Here is a 14,951-nt window from a genome sequence, read left to right as displayed (position 1 = left end):
TCTAACATCATGGACCCCCAACACCCAGGACATGCCCTCTTCTTATTGTTACCATCGGGAAGGAGGTACCAAAGTCTGAAGGCACACGCTCAGTGATTCAGAACAGCTTCTTCTCCTTTGCCACCCGATTTCTAAATGAACATTGAACCCATCAACACTACCTCACTATTTTTTAATTTCTGTTTTTGCACTACTTACATTAATTTCACTATTGAATACACATATACATATATACTTACTGTAATTCAGTTTTTAAAAATATTTATCATGTCTTGCATTGAACTGCTGTGCAAAGTTAACAAATCTCACAACATATGCTGGTGATATTAAACCTGATTCTGATTCTAAGTCTTTATGACTCTAAGCTGTAATAGTAACGTGCTACCTTTGTGCCCTATTTTTCTGTTCATAGCAGTTAATAGAAACTACACAAAGTTCAAATTTCAAAACAAAATATATTATCAATGGGCATATATGTTTCCAAATTCTACCTTGATATTAATTTTATTTTATTTTTTACTTGTCAAGATACAGCATGGAATAGGCCCTTCTGGTCCCTCGAGCCATGCAGTCCAGCAACCCACTGATTTCTAATCATCAGACAACTTACAATGAACAATTAGCCTACTAACCGGTACATCTTTAGACTGTGGGAGGAAACACAAGCACACACGGGAATGATCGTACAAACTTGCTTACAGAGGATGCTGGAATTGAACTCTGAACCTTGACACCCGAGCTGTAATATCATTGTGCTAACCACTATGCTACTGTGGTGCCCAAATGCTGACATTCACAGGAATAAAAGAAGTGCAATAGAATTTATGAAAAATCATGCCTAAACAAAGACTGACAAATAATCTATGCAGAAAGGAAGACAAAATGTGCAAATAAAAAAAAATATTGAGAATATGAGTTGAAAGGAATCCTTGAAAGTGAATCTGTAGGTCATAAAACCAGTTCACAGTAGTGGTAATTGAAATTATTATTTTACAGCCATCATGCTCCAGTTCAGGAGTTTGATGGTTGTAGGGTAATAAATGTTGTTGAACCTGGTGGTGTTGGATCTAAGGCTTCTGTACCTCCTGCCCAATGGTAATAGCAAGAGTACAGCATGTCCACTAAGGATAAGTACAATAGTTAAACAAAATAAATATCTTATAAACAAGCAAAACCATTATTGCATTGAACTATAACTGCCCAACAAATGATTTAATCAAAGCAGATTAAGAATTTGTTCAGAATTCTCTCAGCTCTTCATGAGAGGATTAATGTTATGATTTACTGACTGTAAAATGTATTATAGCTAATGAGAAGCTTTACTGCATGAAGGTATACTGTTGTTCACAAAAGTATTTGCACACATTACAAAATGGTAATATCTAGAAAGGTGCAGCACTGTACACAGATGTTTCATGTTGTAATTGCATATTTCTAGCTACTAGCCTAAAAAATGATGAGCACTACAACTGCACGTCAAATCGATAGCTGTGGAATATTATTTTTTCATACAGTGGCTCTTGCATGAAGGAAGTCTTCTTCTAATTTTGGTACAGGTAGTCGTACTGGTGTATGTAAATGTAAATTGGATTGGTGGTGTCTTTCTACCTTTAGTTTTCCCTACCACTTCCTTCTCTGATTTGGAATATTAAATGAAAAAGGAGACAAAAATTGAATTGGAAATAGGAGAGAGGGAAACGAAGTGAACTCTAATGTAATCTGCAGTATGTGGATTGGATAAAATTGTGCAATAATGGACAAGTCAGGTGAGGAAAGAAAGAACAGTATCCGGATAACCTCAGCGTGGAGTGGAGGAGCATAATACTATAGTTAGCAGAGCTGTTGCCTCACATCTCTCATGACATGTGCTCAAACTAGTCATCCAGTGTTATCTGTGCAGAGTCTGCATGATCCCTGTGATCAAGTGGGTTTCCTCCAGATGCTCCAGTTTCTTCCCACAACTTAAAATTCTGTTGATTAGTCGATGAACTGGCTGTTGTAAATTGCCCTCAGTATGCAGGCAAGTAAGGGCATCTTGGGGGAGTTGATGGGAATGTTGGGAGAATTAAAATATAATATAATTCCACCAATGCTACAAAAGGCCATGATCTCAGCAGTGCCACAAGGAAAGGTAGCCTTTAATGCCCTTCTGTAGGATTCTTTTGTACTGGCACATTTTTCTCCACCATTTTCCTGTTCCTATTTTTATATACGCCATCCTCTGCAGAAAAGAGAGGATGGCGTATATATTACTTGTTTTCAAGTAAAATTAGAGTTGCAGTTTGTAATAATACAAACTGTTTCAAGATGACCTAAAATTCTGAATTCTAATTGATAGATGAGTGATGGCAGTATAGAGGTGTCTCAGATTGGTTATGCAGTTAGGTAGGTTGACAGGGAATTAAAATTCTCTCTGCATTACATAATAGCGGCACAATATTCCAAGCATGATGGAAATTCCAGAGCAATACACACAAAATGCTGGAGGAACTCAGCAGGTCAGGCAGCATTTATGGAGAGGAATAAACAGTTGAACTTTTGAGCAGAGACCCTTCATCAGGACAGGAGAGGAAGGGGGAGGATGCTAGAATAAGAAGGTGGAGAAAGGGAAGGATTACAAGGAAGAAAGTGAGAAGTGAAGCCAGGTGGTTGAGGGATGAGGATGAATTAAGAAGCTGGGAAGTGATAGGTGGAAAAGGTAAAGTGCTGGAAAAGAAAGAATCTGATAGGAGAGGAGAGTGGACTAAGGGATAAAGGGAAGCAGGAGGGATACCTGTGGCATGTGATACACAGGTGAGGAGAAGAGTTAGGAGGGCTGCCAGGGTGGATAATTGAAGAAGAGGGAATGGTGAGGTGGGAGAATTACCACAAGCTGGAGCATTTGATGTTCATGCCATCAGATTGGAGGCTACCTAGATGGAAAATTAGGTGTTTCTCCTCCAATCTGCCTCACTGTGGCAGAAGAGGAGGTCATGGACCAACATGTTCGACTGGGAATGGGAATTGGAATTAAAATGTTGGCCACCTGGAAATCCTGCTTTTTGCAGATGGAGTGAAGGTACTCAATAAAATGGTCCTCCAATCTACATCGGCTCTCACCTTTGTAGAGAAAGTTCCATCGGGAACACCAGAATCAATAGATTCACAGGTAAATTGTTCCCACATCTGGAATGACTGTTTGTGGCCCTAAATGAGGTGAGAAAGAAGGCGAATGTGCAGATGTAGCTCTTCTTGCACTTGAAGAGATAAGTGCCAGATTGGAGATAAGTGAGGAGGGACGAATGCACAAGGGAATCACAGAGGGAGTGATCCATGCAGAAAGCGGAGAGTTAGGTGACGTAAAGACGTGTTTAGTGGTAGGGTCCTGTCGAAGATGGCGAAAGTTATGGACAAATGATGTGGGGAATGCAGAGGCTTAAGGGGTATTAAGTGAATACAAGAGGAACTCTACCCCTGTTAAGGTAGCGAGAAGATGGAGTGAGCTTGGGTGTCCAGGAAGTAGAGGAGATGTGGGTGAAGGCAGCATCAGTGGTGAGGAAGGGAAACCCTTTTCTTTGAAGAAGAAGGACATCTCTGATGTTCTGGAAAGGAAAACCTCATCCTGGGAATAGATGCGGCAGAGACGAAGGAAGTGAGAAAACAGTTTTCACACCTCTTACATCTTCTATTATTGGCCTAAGATTTTCCAGGCTTAAATTACATTTCACAAACCTCTACTATCTTTTGATGATTACTTTGAATGATACGTATGGGCTGCCTTGCTTGCCCAGACTTCAACTCTTGTTGAAACCTGCATCCAATGTCTAGTTTGGGGAGCATTCTCTACACACAGTAGTAGTTTAAGGGAGCAGTCAGCACAAACCTATTCTGCTGTTGAATAAGCAGAATGACCACATGACCACTTCCAGCTGTCATCTAATTTAATTCTCTTGCAATTTAGCCAAGAATAAAATACAAATATATAGAAAACAATGTATTCTGTTTCTGTACTTATAAGTTTTGATGAATAATAGTTATTTTTGCCACAAACCCTGTGGGCTTATGCACCTGCATTTGTTAATTGTTGCCCTATCTAGAGTCATTAAGCCCTTGTGGGTTCTGTTCAACCTTATCAAGTTTATTTTGACTGGCACGGGTTTTCCACGTACTGTGATTATTTAAAGCCGACTCCTGGTTCGTGCTTCTCATAGGGTACTTGTCTCTCAAGAATGATTCAGCTCATGATGTCACTCGATCAAGCCACTGATGTTCTGCTGGAATTTCTTTGAATAAACTCTTGTTTTGCTTATTACATGAGAGAATATTATTCCTCCGTATCCGGGTTCAGCTGTTTGTCTGTGCATGATATGACACTTTTTAATTTAAAAAGCTATGAATTCAGAAAATGCTGACAACATTTAGAAATTCAGACAGAATTTGTGTAAGGAAATACAGACTTCATATTTCAGGTTTACCTGCTGAATACATCCAGCACTTTGTTTTTAGTTCAGATTTTCAGCACCTACAGTATATTGATTTCCAAGATTAATGACTTTCATTTTAAACAGTTCTCTTTAAACTTTATCCTTTTTGATATCAGGGGGGATGGTATGATCTAAATTTATCTAGATTTTAGTGTTTTTTTTTAATTTCTAGATTATAGTGGTTATTAGTTAAGTGGTCTATTATATACCAGATTTTCTTTTCTTTTCCGTGAGGGTATTACCAATTTTTGACATCTGGTGAGAAAAGTTAAAATTAACTCTTTTGTATTTGTAGCATTGAGACAAAGTCCATTTCACGAAGTCACTGCTATTGGAAGGAAGCAAACGACAGGTACATTGTAGCCTGCTTTGGCCTTTTAAAGGATTATTTCATACACTGAGCTAACACTGTTCAATGCTTAATAATCAGTTCATGATTATGCATCTCTCTGTCTACAAATCCATTCATGTCCATTTCACCCTCTCTATATTCATGTGTTTGTGTTACTCAAATATAAGACTATGCAAACATTCTGATTCTAACTTTCTTGACATTTCAGGTGGAAATGTCAGCTTTCAAAACGTATTTGCTTTTAATGTGAAAAATCAAATTAATCGAGGAGATGCACTTTCCAGAGCCCCTGTGACAGCTGCTCACAATTCAAATGTTTGCATTTTCTAATGGTCAACAACTGAGCAAAATCATTAACTAAAGTTCCATACTTCTGAGAAAATAGAAAGCTGTCAAATTTAATGATTTTTTGAAAAATGATATTCAATGTTTATTCCTAACAATTACTTCTGGCTTTTATAAGCATTGCAAACAATTTTTCAACAGCAATTATTTCATCTGTATCATTCTACACTGAACAGTCTACAAACCCGTGGACACATGAAAACTACCTCACTACTTTCTATTTTTAACACTATTTATTTTTAAGTATATTTCTTACTGAATCTTATAGTATTTTTTATGTATTACACTGTACTGCTGCCACAATACAAAAAAACCACAACTTATGTCAGTAATAATAAACCTGATTCTGACTCTAAATGACCAAAATTGATGCTGCTGTGCGTCTTATGGGGAAGGAATGAAAAGCAGGATTGTTCTGCGCATTAATTCCCCACAGTCCAACCAAATGCCATGCTGTTACTGAAATCTGATTCTGATTCTGTTACTCACAAATAATGATGATCAAAAAAGAAGAGTAATTTGTGGTGCTTGTTTGGTGATGAAAAAGATAGAGAAAAAACAGTGCAACTTTAGTATATTGCTGGCATCATTGGCAACATTATAAGCTATCTACGTTATAACATTTACCTAATTTCCATCTTCAGGACATGATTACAGTTATGGTGCATCAAAACCTTTGATATAATAAGGTATGCCATTTCAAGGTTGCAGGTTGCTTTATGTACACACATGCATAACCTTAAAGTTTGAGAAAAAGCAGAAGTGTGTATTGTCAATCAACACACATAAAAGTTGCTGGTGAACGCAGCAGGCTAGGCAGCATCTCTAGGAAGAGGTACAATCGACGTTTCGGGCCGAGACCCTTCGTCTCATTCAGTGTGTATTGTCAGTTTGTTTTAAATTTGGTTACAAAACTAGTAGAGTATTTCATATCCAATAAAACATTGGACTTGTATTAAATCAGCTGACTTGGAGCACGTTTGGGGAAAAAGATTACAAGTTCTAACAGCTTCAATCAATAAAGTCTGTTTCATTTATCATTGATGGGACTTTTCCTACTTACCTTTCGTGAATGAATTTCTTTGACATATAATGGAAGAAGAAATTCTGATTTGCCTTCCAGCCGCATGCCTTTATTTGTGATTTTTAGGTTTCCCATTCCATTCTGCAATCAGCAAAAAGAAAACTTTAATTCAATAGGTGAAGTATAAATTAGAATAAGCTGCCTAATATAAGCATGACAGCAACATCCATCTTAAGAAAGTTTCATAGGTGCCTCTGATTGAAAGATTATAAATACATCTGTTTATTTCCGATTTAGCAATGTTTTATCATAGTTCGTCAACCATATTTATGACCATATATATATATATATATAGATAAACTCATCTAAAACTTTGACAAAATCCTATCAACGTGTAGTGGAGAGGTGGAGAGTATATTGACAAGCTAAATCACAGCCTGGTTTAGAAACACCAATGCTCTTGCATGGAAAATCCTACAAAGAGTGGTGATACCATCCAGTCCATCAGGGGTAAAGCCCTCCCCACCATTGAGCACATCTACACAAAATGCTTTTGCAGTAAAACAGCACCCATCATCAGGAACCCCCACAGCCCAGGACATTCTCCCTTCTCACTGCTGCCAACAGGAAGAAGGTACAGGTGCCTCAAGACTCACACCACCAGGTTCAGAAATAGTTGTTACCCACAACCATCAGCCTCTGGAACCAAAGGGGATAACTTCATTCAACTTCACTTGCCCCATCACTGGATTGTTCCCACAACCTATGGACTTGCGTTCAAGGACTCTTCAATGCATTTTCTCAATATATATATATTCATATTGCTTTCTTTTTGTGTTTGCACAGTTTGCTACTTGTTGAATACCCAAGTTGTTGTAGTGTTTCATTGATTCGGTTATGGTTATTATTCTATGGATTTATTGACTATACCCACAAAAAATAATCTGAGGGTTGTATATGGTGATATATACTGTATGTACCTTGATAATAAAATTACTTTGAAGTTGATAAAACACCATGATTTTTTAAAAAGTATTTTCTGCCCTTCTGCATGAGGTCAGTAACTATAAGCCACATGTGCAGTGGATCTGATTTCTTCCCACCAAGAAATCCTTTTTCTTAAATGAACTATCAAATTAGAGCTTAAACGATTGGAGTGAATGTGTGATATTAAATTCCTTTGCAATTTTAAGACTTTTTAAGGCAATTTAACAATGCAATGCCAGTAGAAAGCTTGCATATCAAACTCTTCAAAATGTTATTAGAACTGCATTGCATTTCTGCCAGTTTCTTTGATTCTACTAACATACAGTATTTCTTGCCGTTGCTCTTCCTTCCACATAATACTGTAAAACCTTCTGTATTTGCAATTACAGCTGAAGAAAATAAAAAGAGCAATCCATTTTGATCTGATATCTAACCTGCTATTCAATAAGGTGAGCTTTTACCCCTGTGACACCATTCCTGCACAACTCCATATATCCTTTGAATCCTCTAATAACCATGGGTTCATTGACTTCTGCATGGATCGTGCTCAGTGACTGGGTCTCGACAGCTCTCTTGGACAGTCAATTTCAAAGATTCACTATCCTCAGCGTGAAGAAATTTCTTTTCCTCGGTTTTCTGAATGGGCAGTCTCTTGACCATTCAGAAAACTGATGAGAAATAATTTCTTCACACTGAGGGTAGTGAATCTTTGAAATTGTTATCACTGGTTCTAGATACATCAGCTTGTGGAATCATCTGACCTCTCAAGACTGATAAGCATTTTGCAATGAAGTTGGCTCTCATTCTTCAAAATGCGTGTATGCATAGGCCCAGTCTTTTTAACCTCTCCTCATATGACAAATCAGGTTTGTTAAACTCCCACTACTGCAAGTCAACCATAGATTCATACAAGAAACATGGTCTCACCACATTCCCATTATCTCCCCTCAGATTCTACCACTCAGCTACACTGGAGCTACCAATCCACCAAACGGGACAGCTTTAGGATGTTGTGGGAAACCCAGGCAGTCACTGGAATCAGGATCAAATCTGGGTCACTGGAGAATCCATGGCAACAGCTCTACTAGCTGTACCACTGTGTCACATGTATGCCAACTTCCAGCAGAGGGATTAGACCTCTAGACCAGAACTAGAAACAATTTTTTTTGGAGGAACTCAGGCGTTCCAGCAGCAGCAATGGGTGGAAAGGAAATGTATGTCAATGTTTCAGGCTGAAGCGCTGCACCAGGACTGAGAGGGAAGAGGCAAGTTGGCTACTATATAAAAAAGAGTGGCAAGAAAGGATCTGAGGTGATTGGAGGACCGGAGTGGGGCGTAAAATGAAAGGCAGAGAGTGCCAGTTAGGGGAGGTGAGCAGAGATGGAGTTGGAAGATGGTGGCAGGTGAATGATAGATAGAGACAGAGAAAGGAAATAAAAGGGGGAGAAAACAGATGGAGCAGGTGAGGGGAGGAGAGTGTGAAGATAGGAGACAGCTGCTGGAGGGAGATAAGCAGGAGCACAAAGCACTGCTAGAGTTGGATTCTGATAAGTAAAGGAGGTGAGAATGAGAAACATTAGGACAGAGGTGAATGACAGGAGGAACAGATAGAGGGGGATTTTGGCAAGTGCTGAGGAAGGATATGTGGCTGTGGTTAAACAGTTGGAAAGCAGTAGAAACCACAAATGGGGTGCAGTACGAAAGGGTTTCATGAAGCATTCATGGGTGAGAAGTGATTTTTTTTTGGGAGGTCTCTCAAGCCTAATCAATCTGATCAGTTTCAACTTGATGTATCACAATATTTGTTTTCATCCCACAGATGCTGCATAACCTGCTGAGTCCTTAAGCTGATTGATTGTTGCCTCACATTCCAGCAGCTGCAGTCTCCTGTGTCTCCATAGATGTGCATTTTACATGGATCCCTGCATCATAGCATTAAGGTGCCTTTTTTCCTGTATGCTATTTCTCTCCCAATAAAGACAAACATATTATTTGCTTTCCTAATTGTTTGCTATTCCTGTTCTGGAGTAATGAAATTATGCATAATATGATTATAGATTAACTAAAATGAGAAATAGACTTCAGGAAATAAAACTCATACACAATTTAACTTCTAACTGATACTTTGTGGCCAGTGAATTTAATCATTGGGCGTGGTACATTATGATTCTGTCGCATTGAAAATACATAGAGAGAAACAGTAGATGAATGTTCTTGCTACTAGCAAATTGTTAAAGGCGTACCTCCACCACTTAAAGCACAGTTCACCACAAATCTGATTTGTCACTTAACCTTCTAGTAAGTTATATATTCATGGAGTCATCCTTCAACACTGCAATGAAAGGGGTATATAATCCATCTATTCCTACTCTGTTTTCTGCCTGTGAACCAATTTTCAATCAACACCAGTTACATTAACCCAAATTTGTTTTAATAACCTCTCACATTGCACGTTATGGAAGCACTTCTGAGTGTCTAAATTACCACAGCTACCAGCTTTCTCTCATATCTGGTTAAAACGTCAGAAAACTTTTAACACTTGTCAAAAATGATTGGCATTTCATAATTTCACGTGATTCTGCTCTGCTAATCGTACTTTATTAATAGGTTCTTGAGCTTCCCCTATCATAAAGGATAAGGTCTGAAACACAAAAACAATGCCCAGTTAATTAAATAAGCAGCATTGTGAGCAATTCATATTCAGAGTCAATGTTTAAAGTGAAGGCACAAGGATGTGAATGTGTATATAGATCAATGTAGATGGAAGTAAGTTATTTATGCAGATTGTAATTGGGACTGGAAAATCATTTATGCTCAACGTTTTCAGGGATATGTGTGGGAAAAAAAAACTTCTAGAGTCAGAAGTTGTTGTAAGTTTGGAACATTCTCCCCTGAAACAGCAACTGACGCTTGGCAAATTTTACTATTCACTCTGAGACTGGTACATTTTAATTAACCAATGGTATTACAAATATTAGCCAATCCAAGTATGTAAAATTTGATCATTATTCAAGAAAAATGGAAGAAAGTTGAGTATTAAATCACTGGCATCTATCTGGATGCTCCAGTGTTTCTAATGTTTCCTTTGGTCATATCCAGTCAAAATATGAAGGTTAACAACCAAGATCAATCCACTGTTCGTTCTCCATAACATTGGTCATGGGATCAGGAAAATTGCAAAAATGGCCTTAAGACAAATAAACAGATTTGTGAAATTTCAATGATGGCATGACAGATAGAAAGAAAGAAAGAAATATCCACTTGGAACCTGCCAATCCAGAATTCCTTTATTTTCATCAATTTCTTAATTATATCTTCTTGCATTATTCTTTATTTTATTACATTATTTGCACCACTACATTGAACAGATTTGAGATCAATTATTTGTGTGATAGTTTGAGAAAACTACTTGACTAAAGATGCACTCATTTATTTCACAAATATCTAAACTTCAAATGCATCAAAAGACAACTTTTATTTCCTTTTTTTAACTGCAAGGACACGAATTTGGTCGACACAATGGATACACAATCTCTTGGTGAATTGAGAGAACAGAATGCAAGGCACACAACTGACTGTACTGCATTAACACAATCTACTTGAAGGACATACCAGAATGAAATAAGCACCGGGTTGGATCCTGAGTGAATCCTTAGCATTCTGCCGTAGTAGGAGTACGCAATTCATAAATATTAATCACTGTTTCAAAGCTAGGTAAATAAAAAATAATAATGGTAACCTATCAGATGAGGTCGTTATGTAACAATTCATTATCAATTGTGTTCACCTGTTATGTAACGACCGTCAAACTTTCACCTTGCAATGTGTGCAGACAGTAAGTAGCTTACACCAACTTTTGCTGTCCTTCATTCAACTCACTATTGCCTGGGCTCCATTGAAAGACATATCTCAGACTCCTAGCAGATTTGCAGCAAATGCAAGGTGCTCTACTTACGCGCTCTACTTGTCCAGTGGCTGATGGTGACATTAATAAAAACAATGGGAACACTCATTGGGCCAGACCACTGTAAATAAAGGTAACAATTATATTGATCACCTTTCATCAGCAAGATCAGAATCAGTTCTAATATCACTGGCATATGTCATGAAATGTGTTATTTTGCTCCAGCAGTACATTGCAATGCAAAATAATAAAAACTATAAATAAGAAATATATATTAAAAATTAAATTAAATAAGTAGTGCATTAAGAGTGCAAAAAATAAGGTAGTGTACATGAGTTCATTGTCCATTCAGAAATCTGATGGCGGAGGGAAAGAAACTGTTCTTGAGTGCTTGTCTTCAGGTTTCTGTACCTCCTTCTTGAAATTAGCAATGAGAAGACGGCATGCCTTTGGTGATGGGTGTCCTTAATGATGGATGCCACCTTCTTGAAGTATCGTCTTTTGAAGATGTCTTTGATGCTGGAGAGGCTTGTACCCATGGCGAAGTTGGCTGAGTTTACAACTTTTTGCAGCTTTTTCCAATCCTCTGCAGTAGTCCCTCTATACCAGACAGTGAAGCAACCATTTAGAATGCTCTCCACAGTACATCATTAGAAATTTGAGAGAGTCTTTGGTGACATGTCATGTCTCCTCAGACTCTGAATGAAATATAGCCACTGTCGCAGCTTTGTTGTAATTGCATCAAGATGTTGGGCCGAGGATAGATCTTCAGAGATGCTGACACCCAGGAACTTGAAATTACTCACCCTTTCCACTGCTGATCCCTCGATGAGGACTGGTGCGTATTCTCTCAACTTTTCCTTCTTGAAGTCCACAATCAATTCCTTGTTCTTGCTGACGTTGAGTGCAAGGTTGTTGTTGTGACACCACAAGTGTGATTTACCTCACACTTGTATACCTGCTTGTCACCATCTGAAATTCTGCCAACAATAGCTGTGTCATCAGCAAATTTATAGATGGTGTTTGAGCTGGCATATATAGCCATACAGTCGTGGGTGTAGAGTGAGGAGAGTAGGGGGGCTAAGCACAAATCCTGAGTTTGACTGTCAGTGAGGAGGAGATTTTATTTCTGATCTGCACTGACTGTGTCCTCCCAATGAGGAAGTCAAGAACCCTGTTGCTGAGGGAGGTACAGAGGCCTGAGTCTTGAAGCCTGTTGTTAGTACTGAGGGTATGATGGTGCTGAACAGTGAGTGGTAATTAATAAACTTGCAGCTTGGCATTGGTATTGCAATTTACTCTTTTCCATAGATGCTGCCTGAACTGCTGAGTTCCTCCAGCATTTTGTGTGTGTTGCTTTGGTATTGCTGTTTTCCAGGTCATCCAAGGTGAAGTGGACAGTCAGTGAGATGGCAGCAGCTGTAGACCTATTGTTGTGGTAGGCAAGTTGCAGCAGGTTTCAGTCCTTGCTGAGGCAGGAGTTAATTCTGACCATATCCAATGGTCTTCATCACAATATATGTGACAGAAACTCGGCAATAATCATTGAGGCATCTCACCCTGCTCTTCTGGGGCACTGGTATGATCGTCGCCCTTTTGAAGCAGGTGGAAACCCCTGACTGTAGCAGTGAGAGATTGAAGATGTCATTGAACACTCCCACCAGTTCGTTGGCACAGGTTTTCAGTGCCCAACCAGGTACACCATCAGAGTCTGACACTTTACAAGCGATCCCACTCATGAAAGATGTTCTGATGTCAGCTGGATCACAGGGTCAGCAGATGCTGCAAGGATGAGAAGCCACAGATCCAAAGCATTAACAATGCTTTCCTGATATGCTGAGAAGTCTAAACTTATCAGGAACTTATTTCAGATCTCCAGCAACTGTAAAACTTTGCTTCAGTGTCTGGGCAAAAGTATCTCTGTTCCTAATGTAATCCATCTATATTTTATAGTAGACTGAAGATAAGTACATTTAAAATGAAACTCCACAGTGGGAAAGATTTCCATTTCTTTAATGTCTGTTTTACATCCTGTGCATGAAAAGATATTTATCTCTTGTTGAGGATGGGTATGTGCTCTAATAAAGTTATGGATATATTTATTGCAGAAATATATTAAAAAGAGATAATAACCCTTTGAAAACCAAGTAATTAATTCAGAGCTGCAGCTGTGTTCTTCATAATTTATTGTTATTCCTATATTACTCACAGCACTAGATGAGCCATTTGGAAGTACAGATCCTAGGTATGCTAGGTCTAGGGCCTGAGTCTTATGATTCTAAATCTAATATAAAGCAAACAATTGAGAAACATGAGTAGAAATTGGATACACATCAGCACCACTGTAACTCAGATATTCAGGCAAGCTGCCCACACCCCCACTACTGACAGCCAGCATCACCAACCCCCTGTAAGTGAAGATCAAGACATGAGACCTCCTTCACCAAACCCCTCCCCGATACTGAAGGTGGAGATATCCAACCTCTCTAATACTGCAAGTTAAAACCTCTGATCCCTCTTGACTGAATGTTAACGTCATCAAAACCCAGATACTGAAGGTCAAGACCTTTTTAAGCGAAAGCTCAACATCCCCAAGCCCTTGATATCGAATGTAAAAATGCCTAACCACTGACACAGAAGGTCAATGCTCCTACTTCCAGTTGCTGAAGATTAAAATCCATGATTAATCATTGATGAAGATTGAGATCCCCAACGTACAAGACTCCATGTTAAGAAGCTCAACCCTTCAGTACTAAACGTTGATAATCCAACTCTCACATATTGACAAGTTATTTTAATTTAATGTGGTGGGACAACAAACCAACATACCAATTATCTAGCTACATCATCAACATTCCAGATGATGAAGAGTACATAGTCTCTTGGCAATTGTCTTAAATAGGTAAATACAACCCAGGCCAGGTGGTCCTGGAGTACTTTATACTGTATTAGAAATTTTATACATTGGGAACAAGAAGCAAGGTGCAAAGCACTTGCATCTAAACACAAGGGAGATTTAATATTTCGTGCTCTATTATAAAAGCTTTTGGAGGTTTTGAGCTAACATTTGTTTCTAAGATAAAATCACCTTTATGTATCAATGTGATCTAAAGCTGCAAGGACAATCTTAAACAATAAAGTGTTTGTCATCTGTGCTTTTAAAACTTACTGTTCTTCACTGACCTTTGCTGAGGTTGCTCAGACTCACAGGATGTGCATTTGTGCACTCGATATGTTAAGGAGCTCTTAATCTGGAAATTTTTGTACTGCATCATAAGATGATGATCTGACCTAATTTTGAAACAGAAGAAATCTAGATATTTTTATCATTTCCCCTTTTACCAGAATCAGTTCCCCTCTACCACCACTCTGCTCCGTCTAGCGGAATTAGTCCTTACTCTTAATCATTTCTCCTTTGGCTCCTCCCACTTCCTCCAAACTAAAGGTGTAGCCATGAGCACCCGTATGGGTCCTAGCTATGCCTGCCTTTTTGTTGGCTTTGTGGAACAATCTATGTTCCGTGCCTATTCTGGTATCTGTCCCCCACTTTTCCTTCGCTACATCGACGACTGCATTGGCGCTGCTTCCTGCACGCATGCAGAGCTCGTTGACTTTATTGACTTTGCCTCCAACTTTCACCCTGCCCTCAAGTTTACCTGGTCCATTTCCGACACCTCCCTCCCCTTTCTAGATCTTTCTGTCTCTGTCTCTGGAGACAGCTTATCCACTGATGTCTACTATAAGCCCACTGACTCTCACAGCTATCTGGACTATTCCTCTTCTCACCCTGTCTCTTGCAAAAACACCATCCCCTTCTCGCAATTCCTCCGTCTCCGCCGCATCTGCTCTCAGGATGAGGCTTTTCATTCTAGGACA

General features: G+C 38.9%; 1 protein-coding gene across 6 annotated transcripts in view; it reads right to left on the bottom strand.

Moving 5' to 3' along the window:
• The window catches only part of LOC140194593 (zeta-sarcoglycan), a 971,547-nt gene that overhangs the window by 246,100 nt on the left and 710,496 nt on the right, over positions 1-14,951 (bottom strand). For all 6 annotated transcript variants that reach the window (XM_072251823.1, XM_072251818.1, XM_072251820.1 and 3 more), the window contains one exon: positions 6,224-6,325. In XM_072251823.1, coding sequence (XP_072107924.1) covers positions 6,224-6,325 — 102 coding nt within the window. The remainder of the gene's footprint in view (positions 1-6,223; positions 6,326-14,951) is intronic.

The sequence above is a fragment of the Mobula birostris genome, chromosome 3, assembly GCF_030028105.1.
Source record: "Mobula birostris isolate sMobBir1 chromosome 3, sMobBir1.hap1, whole genome shotgun sequence".
NCBI classification, from domain to species: Eukaryota; Metazoa; Chordata; class Chondrichthyes; order Myliobatiformes; family Myliobatidae; genus Mobula; species Mobula birostris.
The sequence above is the reverse complement of the archived record's forward strand: the minus strand, read 5'-3'. Positions and strand labels throughout refer to the sequence as shown.